The following is a 13248-nucleotide window of genomic DNA, read 5'->3' as shown; positions in this document are numbered from 1 at the left end:
TTTCTATCCTTCTTGCATCCACGCATTCCACTTGTTTATACAAACATCTAGCGGTTGCACTAGTGAAGTTAACCCACTCGGAATCACTGCCATATTGGTATTATTCTCTCTTAATAAAGATTTTGTGCTCTCCGTTAAATGGGATTTGAACATGTTCCACACTAAAAGAGTGTTTGGATTTTTTAATGCACCTTGTCGTGTATTCCAAATATTTTTTATCCACAGCTTAACTCCTGCTTCATCCATCCAACCATTCTCATGAACATGGACAAAAACGTTTCTTGGAATTTTGATCTTTGGCATTGTTTTTCTTTTAAAAATTATCATAGGTTTTAATTTAGTACCATCAGCCATACAAGCAAGTACAACTGTGAAACGGCTTTTTTCATGTCCAGTTGTTTTTAAAGAAATAGTTTTACTTCCTTTCAATTCTACTGTTCTATTCCTAATCATGTCAAACATAACTGGAGTTTCATCCATATTTCTGATTTGAGACAATAAATAATTTTTTTGCTTTCTTTTAGCAATTATAAATCTTTGAAAACTTAATAACTTACCATCCAAATCCTTTGGCAGCTTCTGTGCGATTTTCGTTTTTAGTCAAAGCACTAAATTTTTCCTTTCCATAAACCGGCTACACACCAACTCACTGTAGCTTTGAAGTTTTCACTGTCCTTTTTATTTGCTTTGCCCCACTTCAAAGCAAATAAACGAATATTATTTCTCGTTATAACGATTCCATTTTGGCGATTTTCTCGAACCCAATCCTCAACATTATTTTCCAGAATAGGCCACTTACAAATTCCTTTCCATAATGCACACTTATTTTTTGGCATTTTCATTATTAAAGTTTCATTTTTTCTCCAATCGCGAACTAGTTTTTCGTTTACTCCGAACTGAACGTGCAGCAACACAGTTAGTATTTTCTTTTGCAAATTTAATCACTTTGCACTTAAAACTCGCATCATATTTCATTCTTTTAAAAGGAGCCATTGCATTTTAGTTCACTATTGGTCAACTGATCAATATGACAAAGAAATTTTTCAAGTCGACTTATATGATGAGTATACTATAAAAACTCAAACTCAAAAAATTCCAATATCGACTTATATGCCAAGTCGACTTGTTGGCCGGAATATACGGTATATATAGTGAAACGATAATGAAAGAATATGAAGCAGTTGAAATAGGAATAAAAATAAATGGCAAGAGAGTTAACAATATTAGATTTGTTGATGATTTGGTGTTCAAAACCAAAATCAAAAACAGTTATAAAATATGGTTGAAATACTAATCAAAAAGAGTCAGAATTATGGCTTGGTATTAAATATAGCTAAAACAAAGTATATGGTAATAAAAAAAAATTAAAAAAAACAGCAACAAAACACAAATTTAAGAGTATCAGTGCGATTCATTTAAAATGTAAAGGATTCATAATTATTTAGGAGTAATGATTACAGAAGATGGAACAACAGTTATGGAAATAAAATCAAGAATAGCTAAGGCAAAAGAGGCATTTGAAATAATAAATTACTAATGTCCTTTTGAATAAATAGACTAAAATAACAATAATAAAATCCTATATATGGTCCACATTGAATTATGGATGTGAGACATGGACATATACAAAATCCATAATTAGGGAATTGCAGGCCTTTGAGATGTGATATAAGAGAGCACTGAAGATTTCTTGGAAGGATAATAGAAACTAATGAAGAGGTATTGAAGTTAATGGGAACCAAAAGAACACTTGCGGAAGACCTTATAAAGAGAAAGTTCAAGATGGTGGTAGGACATGTGTTAAGAGGATCAGCAGGGAAAATGTCTTTGGAAATACTGGAGTGAAAAGTAGAGGGAAGAAGATCTCCTAGTAAACCAAGAACTTTTTGGGTTGATGAAATGGGTGAGCAACAAGAGCTATTACAAGATCAAAAGGATGGCAGAGGAATGGACACAGTGGTGTACCATGATTCTCTTCTTCTTAAGTAAAGAAACTACTTAAGAAGAAGAAATGAAATGTGAATTCTTAAAACTTTAAGAATCATGAATGTTCTGTAAATTAACTTAATATCATAAGTCTTTGCAACATCTTTGGTATGTATTATGTTGCCGTTGAAAAGTCTATATTTTTTTCTTTGTAATGTGACTTTAATTTCTAATTCTGTTACAGGTTGGGAATCACAGTTGTTGGAAACAGGATTTTTAGCAATATTTTTCTGTCCATTATTAACATGGAAACAGTTACCAAGAGAAACACCACCACCTTCTGTTGTTATTTGGAGTTATAGATGGCTGTTATTCAGAATCATGCTTGGAGCTGTAAGTTTTTGTCTTGAAGATACTGCAATTAGATTTCATTGATTGAAAATGGATGTGATTAAAGAAGAAATGTTTGCTCTAGCTCTGAATTAAAAGAAAAGTTGTATTATTAGCACTTATTTAATATTTTGTCTTGGTAATTTGATTTGTAAATTATTTTCATTAATTTTTAAGGTTCTGATTGCATCACAATTTGTTTTGAGAGGATTGGATATCAGTTCTTGGATATTGGGTTCATTGTGCTTAAGAATTGGTGGGTTTCAATACTCACTATTATGTAATTGGAAAAAATTTGACACATTAACCATCATGAAAGCTATCTAATAATTGAATAATGATTTTAATTAGGTTAAATTTTTAATCCTTTATCCCATGTAATTATTCATGTGTATTTAGTCCTAAGTTGCCTAAAAAAATCTTGCAGTGCTTTTTTTCGATTTCATTTGAAGATAAGATGAACTTTTCTGACAGATCTTCCTTTTGTTGTTGTTGAACTATTTCCTGAGTTAGTCTTCGTTATGGATAATCATGTTAATTATTCATGTGTATTTAGTCCTAAGTTGCCTAAAAAAATCTTGCAGTGCTTTTTTTCGATTTCATTTGAAGATAAGATGAACTTTTCTGACAGATCTTCCTTTTGTTGTTGTTGAACTATTTCCTGAGTTAGTCTTCGTTATGGATAATCATGTTCTTTTTTTTATCAGAAGCTTCAGTTGCCCTTCAGAAAATTATCTGTACAAATTGCACTCTTTCAGACAATAACAACAGTTAGATTATATGGAATAGGATGATTCCACTGCTTCTACCACTATGGCTGCTCAGGATTGGCAGACCATACCCTGGATACCTACCACAGGATCCATTGGAAAAAAGCCACCTTACTCCACCAAAGCAAATTCAAGTTTGAGAGGCTTTTCCTCGAATCAGCTGCAGCTCTCACCAACTAGCCCAACTTAAACAAATTTGGTTGCATCAGACTCCCCCCCCCCATTATGGGAAACCCTCATCTGCAGACAGACAGCCTAACAACCAAGAACACCTAACTGAAGCCAATAGGTGACATAATTGTAGGACTTTAGGTCTCCCTATATCTCTCCATTTTTTTTTCATCTTTGTTACTGAAGTATGCCTGCATGCGCCTGTCTAATACAAGCATATTAATCCTGAAAATGCCTATTTGACTTCGGCAAAATATAGATAATAAGTAAATAATTTTATTTATTAACAAATACAAATTTTCTTAAACAATACACGATGCTGGAGAATCAATGTAAAAGCCTAAACACTAGGATGGAATATGATCGTGGCAGTCGACTGCTATATTTTCATCATCCATGATCTTCAAATCACCGATAACCATAAGTCTAATCTTTAGAGGTAACTGTGGCATAATTAAAATTAATAACTTAACACATATAAAGTGTGAATTGTATTGACTCTCCCACTTATCGAATTGCTTAATTTTTGTCGCGTTCATTAACTGCCCTTACTGGACATTCTAGATCATTCATCAAAAATTCGACACATTTCCTTGAACAAATCAAGGATGTTCAAATCAAAGAGTGACTTGTTACTCAGTTTTGATATTGTTTCCTCTTTTTACCAATATTCCATTAGCTGACACTGTCAACTTACTAAATGATGATTACCCTCTGGATATTGCAAAGATTTTTGAATTTGTTATACATTCAGGATACTTCAGCTGGAAAAACAAGATCTACAAACAAGTTGAAGGTACTGCCATGGGTAGCCCTCTGTCCACCTTTGGCAAACTATTTTTTGAAACATCTGGAAGACACCTTGTTTTCATCCATTCATCCCCAACCCTCTCTTTGGTTTCGTTATGTCGATGATGCCTTTGCTATTTGGCCACATGCTGAAGAGGAACTTACCACATTTCTACAACAGATAAATAGCCTTCACCCACGCATTCAGTTCACCATGGAAAAAGAAAAGTCTGGTAGTTTATCATTCTTGGACATCTTCCTTACATGCACATCCTCTGATACTTTGTCAACAAGTGTCTATTGAAAACCTACCTTTACTAGCAGATACATTCATCAAAAGTCTGCTCATCACACCTCTCAAAAAATCGGTATTATCAAATCTTTAATTAATAGAGCACATAAAGTGTGCTCCTCCCCATTAAGCTTACAACAAGAGCTTTTAGAATCTAATGGTTACAACCCTAATCAAATCCAGCAGATAGTTGATTCCTATGTTCCAACACCTCAGGATTCTTCAACAGACCGCAGAGTTCCAATCCTTATATTTCAGGCATCTCAGGCAGAATTTTGAAGAAGTATCATCTTATTCCCACATATTTTCCTTTCAACAAAATTTCTCACTTGTTGCCATCTACAGAAGACAAACTGGCACTTCTATCATTAGTTGGTGTTTACCGATACCATGTGAATGTAATTTATCATATATTCAGACAAACAGGCCGTTCTGTGGAAAAAAGAATGAAGGAATGTCAGTATTATATTGAATACATGAAACCTCATAAGTCTGGTCTAGCACAACATAACATTGACACTAAACATATGCAGGTTTAAATATGAACGCCTTTTTAAAGAAAGTTGCAAACCCCTTTTACATCAGCCAAATTTGAATCGAAATAACTGTCTCTCTCTCCCAAAAGTTTGGGAGATTCTCATCTTTTTGCAAATCCCTTTTACATCAGCCAAATGAATCGAAATAACTGTCTCTCTCTCCCAAAAGTTTGGGAGATTCTCATCTTATGCAATCATCAATGAAATAGTTTTTAAGAATTATTTCATAATATTTTATTAATATTAATCTTCTGGCACGTGGCAACAATTTAATTGGTAATCCACCGACTGTTCTGTACTTTGTATTCCATTCCTTTAACTGTTTATTCTACGCTGATGATGTACTGTTACTTTCAGTACGAAATATTTGTACCTTTAATTCATTAAAGTTATTACTGTTGGTTTTACTGATAACCATAAGCTGAAGTAAACAGTCACAATGAGTAGAGCTGCTTACTTATTTCCAAAAGTCAAGGCACAAAAAGTATTCTTCCTACTCCCTTTAGAGAATAAAAGGTGTCAGGAGATATTTTTTTTTTGAAATTACTCCTTGATTTTTGGAACAAAATCATCAAAATTGAACTTTTATTTTCCAAAAAAAAAAAAAAAGAAAATCTTGAGCAAGTTGGTTAAATCAATTCTGAGCACATTTCTTGTAATATATATATATATATATTACAATTTAGCATCCCAGACTTCCTTACTCAGTACGCCTAAACATAAATATCCTACTGTTTACATAAATATCCCACTGTTTTGTTGGTGCAGCTGCAACATACGTTATTTTGGACAGACTGAAAAATCCATCGAGTTATGTCTAGAAGAACATAAGAGAGACATCACATATGGCAGAACTAGAGCCAGTGCTCTGTCTAATCACATCCTGAATTCTGCTGACACTAACGACAAAAACTCTATCACTCATGCAGTCATATGGAACAAACTGGAAAACATCTTTTGATGCTTTTGATGAACTGGAAAGAAAAATTGTAGAATTTAAAGAAATCATCCTCAGGCCAGTACATCTCAACACTGACCTCAGTTATAATCTTTTGGATTGTCACTTCGCTGCTATCCAACTTTGGTGTTCATGAGATCATGAATGCATGCATGCATACAGCCAACAATGAAGTGATGCACAGAATGCCTTCAAATGTCAATGCATTAGTATTTTAATGTTTCGATATACTCTCACAATGTGTTTATATTTCTCTCATGTAATGCACTCAGTGAAGTCTTCTAAGATGATAAAACTAGTTGTGTGGTTTATTTTAAATAAACTATAGTGTTCCTATTTTTATTTCTCAGTTTCTAGTCATTTCATCTACTTCCAAAAAAAAAAAAATATATATATATATATATTCCATTAGCAATATTTGGTGTGTGTGTGTGCGCACACACACACACACGAGGGTGTGCTGAAAAGTTGTGATAATCACCATGAAGGAATTATTGAGGTAGAACCATGCTACTAACACATTATTCTACATATTCCCCAGGAAGTGTTTATACACTTGTTACAATGCTGCTTCATCATTTGCAATCCTCTGAGAAAAAAGTCTTTCCCTTGTCGCACAAACCAGTTCTCAGCTGCAGATCTGACTTCATCGTCTGTGGTAAATTTTGTTCCTTTCAAGTGTTTCTTTAAATTTGGGAATAGGAAGTAGTCAGGTGTGGCCAAGTCTGGCAAATAGGATAGGTAGGGCAGACATTGAAAGCCCCAAGTTGTGTATTGTAAGTCAGGGTTCATGAGCAAGTGCATTGTCTTGCAAAAGCAACATGTCTCTGCTCAGTTTTTTCCTTCAGTACATCCTTCATTTTCTTCAGAGCTGTTGAATAAACTGCTGCTATAACAGTTTCACCTATTTTGAGGTACTTGGTAAGGATTACATTATCCATATTCCAAAAGTCAACACAAGAACCTTCCCTGCTGACTTTTGGGTTCAGAACTTCTGTGGAGAACCTTTGTGCCTCCACTCCATTGGCTGTTGTTTGGTCTCTGGGTCATAGTGATGAAGCCATATTTCATCAACAGTCACAATATGAGTCAAAATATTTGCACCTGATTTCTCAAAATGATCTAAAATCCCTTGAGATGACAGCAAACATTCTTTCTTTTGGGGACCCACTTCACTGAGAGCTTCTGCGTGTCCCGATATTGGTTGATGGATAATGACCCCCAACACCCCAACTCATTCCTTGGATATCTCTAGAGTCATTGCAATGTTTATGGCTGGTATTTGTCTGTCATCAAGGATCATGGCATACACTGCATCGATGTTTTCAGGTATGATTGTTGTGGAAAGTCTTTCTGACCAGAGTATCTGTTGTCTCAGGATGCCCAGTTTGAACTTGACCACTCATCTGGCAACTGTTGGATATGCTGGGGCACAGTCCCTTAAAATCTCAAACAAAGTTTGGTGAATCTCAGTTGCAGACTTTTCTTGCAGCACGAAAAACTTGATGACGGTCCTCAGCCCTGTGTCTTCATATTTCTTCAAAACCCCTGACATGTCTTATATATTTTAAAAGAAAAAGAACAAATTATTACACTTTGATGAAATATGGGATTTAAAGGTTTCTAAGATATGTTCTTTCTTATAGTTATATCAGTTGCTTTAAAATCGTTTTTGTTCTAGTTGTTTATCATAACTTTTCAGTTCAGTTTTCATTGTGTGTGTGTGTGTGTGTGTACACACACATACGCACACACATATATATAGTGGTAATTTTGCAATGGTGGAATGGAGGTGTCATGAATTTTTCTTTTCTTTTCTATTCATCTTATTCAAGAAAGGTTGAGCCTATAGTGTATTAGTACCTTAGGTTGGCTGAGGGTTGTATAATTTAAATGCCTGCTTTAGAGTCTGAGGGTGATAAAATATCATCTCACCAAAAGACATTTACAAACATCCATGTAGTGGGAATTGGATCCACAGCCTATTGATTAGAGAGCATGTATACAATCCACTTAGCTAGCTAGGAGAAACAAGTATTTTATAACTATTATTTTGTGGAATGTTTCTTATGCTAAGTTTTTAATTTTAGAATTTTTTAAAGTTCTGCCTTTAGTCAGCATTTTGAAAAAAAAAGAATAAAATAAATAAAATGGAAGTCAAAACAAAACCTTTTGACTCAAAAGATAGTTTTTTGTTTAGATTTCTGCTTTGCATCTACTTCAAAAATTACATTAGGTACACTTTGAAAAAAATATGAAAGAACTATGAGAATGAATGAAGAGAATAAGATTATTAGTGTCTGATAAGTGATTAATTACTTTGCACACATATCACATAAGAAAAATAAGGAATTTACTATAAAATATTTTGTGATGAGAAACTCGTCACATCATCATAGTGAATACACACAAAGAAGGGACAGTGACATGAAGATAGAAATGAATGCAACAGATGTTATACTATTAGGAACCCATGGAAAACTGAGAACATAGTAATTAATATAGTCATAAACAAAACATAGCTAAACGTTAAAGATACCAAGCAATTTTATAAACTTGGTTTTAATACTTTTTTCCCAAGTAAGCCAAGTTTGTGCCAGAAGTATTTTCAGGTTTGAGGCAACTCGTGGTAAAGGTGGAATAAGTTCTGATTGCTTGCCTTAGTATCTCCCATAATGCAAAGCACATCTCCTTGTGGACATGTACGATGCTATGCATTAAGGGAAGGGCCACTATCCACCACATGATTATTTATTTTCTATGTTCTTACCAAAGTCCTCCCATGACTTTAGTTTAGCTAGTTTTACACAGTGCTTAGCTTTGTTACATTTGTCTCTGTATTCTCTAAGAGCACAAGCTGACTTATTTGCCAGGAACTTTTGATATGCTTTCTTCTTTTCCTTTAATTTCCTCTCTGGCTGAATCAATCAGGGTTTTCTTCAAGGCTTGCCACTGAATCTCCAAGGTTTGGTTTCTTTTCTCAAACTCTTTCATTTTTTCATCAATAATCTTTGTGTATTTTAGTCTATAGTTCATATTTGAGAGCTGCTCAACTTTTATTCACTTTAAAACTTTCTTACATGTTATTCTTTTCAATATGAAATTCAGTTTTATTCCACTCAAGACTAAATAGTGATTACTTCCAATTTCAAATCCTCTGTACACTCTGGTGTTCTGCACCAGGGAGAAAACATCACTATCAACAATAACATAGTCAATGAAACTTTTCTTATTCCTTGCCTCTTCTCTCCATGTGAATTTGTGCACATTTTTATGTTGGAACATGGTGTTAGTAATAACCAGTCCATGTCCTGAGCAGAAATCCAACAGGTATTTGCCATTATTATTAGCTTTGCTCTTTTCTCCAAATTTTCCTAAAATATTTCTATGTCTGACAGTCATTTCCTATTCTGCTATTTAGATCCCCAACAAGGACCAACTTTTCCTTTTTCATTGTGTCAGTTGCTTTCGCTAAAGCCTCAAAAAATGCTCCACTTCTACCTTAGTAGAACCACCTTCTGTGGGACCATAGGCACAAATTAGCCTCATTGTCCAGTTCCCCATTCTCATATTTGCGCACATCACTCTACTTGAGACTGCCTGCCATTCAAGAAGATTGGCCTCGTATTTAGTGTTGAATACTATGGCTACTCCTTTTCCTTGATTTTCCTTGAATATATATTGTTATAAATAACAATATATATTTATATAAATATATGTTGTTATTTATATCACAAAAAAAAAAGTAAATGTCAGCTTTTTATAAATGGAAAAGCCGAGAGATCCCAGCCACTTTATCATCTATTTATAATGGAGACCTTCCTTTCTTGGATTCATTCAGAAAGAGAGAATCGGATGGCTTTCAGCTATTCCATTTATGAGGGGGGTGAGGACTGGAAAGTTCTGATAAAACCTAGAACAAAAATAATAGTAAAGCAACGGATATAACCACAAGGAAAGAAAAAGAACTCATTATTACAAATACAAAATTATTACAAATACAAATTTATTATTATTATTATTAAGAGAGACCTATAGAGTGTCAGGAACTCATTGAGGGAGGCCATACTATTCACACCAGCTGGAATACCTTTTCTTGAATTCATTCACGCTCCCTGCACGCACAACATCCAATGGCAATCCATTCCAATCACACACTACTCTATGATAGAAAAATCTAGCTCTAACCTCCTCCTTGACAGCATTCATTATCAACTTCCATGGATGCCCTCACGTCTTTTCCCCACAATCCATAAAATGAAAAATTCCATCTACTGAAATATTGCATAAGCATAACCCTTTCAGAAGTTTGTAAGTCTCAGTGATAACATCCTCTTTTTTCCTGTTTGTTAGTGTCTGCAGTCTACAAATTCTCAGTCTGTTCACTCTCTCCACTGTATTAGATTCACAACAGAAACCAAGAGACCAGACTTGGGCACAGTAGTACAAGTGAGGTCTTATCAAGGTCTTGTAAAGAGGCAAAATGACTACCTTATCTTTACATGTCAAGGTTCATTTCAGCATTACCATTATTCTCTCAGTTGTATTTACAATTTTTGCTATATGACCCTTGAACATTAACTTCCTGTCTACTAAATCTCCAAGATCCCTAGCCTCATCAGTTTCTTCAAGCACATAATCCCACCAATATAATATGACATTGTATATCTCATCACACCAAAGTGCATGACTTTATGTTTATTAACATTGAAACGACAGCCATTTTGACATGCCCACAATTTAGCCTATTCAAATCATTCTGCAAGTACTGCATATCAGCATTCCTGATTACTCTACCCATCTTTGCATCACCAGCAAATTGCTGTACGTTACATGTCAAATGATTCCCAAGATCATCAGAGTACAGATTGAATATCAATGGAGTTCAATGAATATCAAAGGTGTTGTGTATGTGGTTGAGTTCAGTTGAAAGAGAGGTTTCACTGGAACAAAGATTATAGGTTCGATTGGTTAGAGTTTTGATGATGCCATATTGTTGAGAGGGGTGGTGTTGGAAAAGTTTGTGATTGTATCTGCCTGTGTGAGTGGGTTTTCTATATACAGTGAACGAGAGGTTACCATTTGGAAGGCATGTTACTAAGGTGTCTAGGAAGGGTAAACTGTTATTTTCCTTTTCCATCATAAACTTGATTCTTGGATGTAGACTGTTGAGGTGACCAAGGAAAGAGTCTAATGTGTGTATGTGGGCCATGAGGCCAAATAGAGAACACATCATCTATGTATCTTAGCCAGATAGAAGGTTTGAGAGGAGCTGAGTCTATGGCTTGTTTTTCAAAAATTTCCATGTAAAAATTGGCAAGAGAATGAGAGGAAGAACCCATAGCATATCCCTCTATCTATTTGTAAATTTTGTTTTTGCAAGAAAAATAATGAGAATTGATGGCAAAGGAAAAGAGATCTAAGATATCAGAAGGAGAAAAATAGTGTTTAGGTGTCAATTAAGGAAATATTGGTAAAAGAGGTGATGGCAAAGTTTATATCTGTAGATTTTCAATCAGGGTTTTAAGTAGAGCTTTTTTATATAGAATGTGGTCCATTGGTAGGTCCAGTGAGGAGGGGGGGGTTAAGAGAGTTTGCCAGCTGTTTTGACAATTTGTAGCATCAGTGACATCTACTCTAGGTCTTAGGGGGGGGGGGAGAATTAGGTTTGTGGATTTTAGGTAAACCATATATCTGGGGGAAGGGATGAGAATCAACTCTTTGGTTTGATTCTCACAACCACTAAGATACTTTTTTTTTTTTCAAGTAAGTTTTTTAATTTTTTAACTTGCATCTTGTGGGATCATGATCTAATGGGATGTAGGTAACCTGATCTCTGAGAATAATATCCATTTTTTGATTATATTCCCTAGCATTAAGGATGACTGGCATTATCTTTATCCACTCTGGTGATCGCAATACTTATATTCCGTAACTTTCTGAGAACAGTGAGTTGACCTGAAGTTAGATTACTCTTTGGAGACGATGACTGGGAGAGTATATTGGCAACATCAAGTCTGATGTTGTTGGTTATTTCTGGAGCTAGGTAACACATTCCATGTTCTATGAGGGATGTCCAGCAAGTAAGTTCCGTTTTTAAATATTTTCACTGCTCTGCTGCAATTGTAGTAGTGTGCATTCTTGCTAAGTTTGTTGATTTTAGCAAGGCGTTGGTGCCATTTTCAGACATTCTCGCAGTGCGTATGCTTCTTGGTGTGTGTTTATAATGTCTAAGAAAATCGAATCGCCCACCGTATGTGAAATTCGTTCAGTTATCCATTTCTTGAATGTGAGGAATGTCAAAGCAACTGAAATTCATTGGCAATTTATTGAGGTTTATGGAGAACACACACGTCTGGCATAACACAACAACTTCTCGCCACCTTCGGCTGGGAACAATTCCATCATCCTCCATATAGTCCACCTAGTGCCAAACAACTTTCACCTGTTCAAACATCTGAAATCTTTTCTTGGTGACCAGCAGTTTCAAGACAATGAAACTGCTGGTCACCAAGGCAGTGAAACAAGGCAAGGTCAAAGAAGCAGTCAATACGTGGTTTGCATCACAGGTGGGAACCTTCTATGATGAAGGTATACAACTCTTGGTGCCCCGTTATGATAAGTGCCTGAACAATGGCAGAAATTATGTAGAGAAGTAGTGAAAGATGGCTACTTTAAATTCCAATAAAGTTTTTTTTGTGAGTATATTTTTGTTTCTTTGAAGCCCATTGGAACTTACTTTCTGGATGTCCCTCATATGTTGTACATTAGGTCTAGCACTAGCACTTCTTTTGGTGCAATGGCAGAATTGTGGCCAAAGTTTAGAGCACTGACAGCATCTTCATTGAGACTTTTTGAAGATAAATTCTATCGGACAGTAGAATTTGCAGTTGCAATTTATGTTTACACAGGATGTTATGCTTTTTTGATGTGCTTATTTTTTATTTTTAGGAATTCTTTTTGTCTTGAAGAGGGATTGGCAGACGTTGCGGCAATCTGTTCTCGTAGTTGTGCAAGGCTGGTCTGTTTGTATATATGGAGGGCTTTTTTTCACCTGGAATTTGATTTTTAGTTTAGGTATCATGCTTGTATTCCAACATCTTTTCAGAAAGGCCAGCCGATTTAATTTCCTAGATAAATGTAGTTTCAGCTTACTGTATTGTCTTGCTTTGCATGTTGCTTCTTCTTCATGACCTTACCCCAGTGCATAAAAGATTGAGAAATTTAGAATTGTTATAAATTCTGGCTGTTTCATTGTGAAATTATAAGCCCAACACTAGAAAACAGTAATAGCAGTGCACAACTTCACTTCTGGACCAGAGCAGAAGTTGCGTTAATGTATTTCCAATTAATGTACAGAAATAAAAAGAATGTTATCGAACATTGCTAAGCATTCAGCTGATCGGGGGGAGAGTA

At 35.1% G+C, this 13248-nt stretch overlaps 1 protein-coding gene across 1 annotated transcript in view; it reads left to right on the top strand.

The window, feature by feature from the left end:
* Nucleotides 1-13248, top strand: part of LOC150106356 (lipase maturation factor 1-like) — a 239147-nt gene that overhangs the window by 63114 nt on the left and 162785 nt on the right. The window contains exon 5 of the mRNA XM_090393097.1: nucleotides 2171-2319. Coding sequence (XP_090249223.1) covers nucleotides 2171-2319 — 149 coding nt within the window. The remainder of the gene's footprint in view (nucleotides 1-2170; nucleotides 2320-13248) is intronic.

This window comes from Typopeltis vanoorti, chromosome 5 (assembly GCF_054136105.1).
Source record: "Typopeltis vanoorti isolate ZY-2024b chromosome 5, IOZ_Tvanoo_1.0, whole genome shotgun sequence".
NCBI lineage: Eukaryota > Metazoa > Arthropoda > Arachnida > Uropygi > Thelyphonidae > Typopeltis > Typopeltis vanoorti.
The sequence above is the reverse complement of the archived record's forward strand: the minus strand, read 5'-3'. Positions and strand labels throughout refer to the sequence as shown.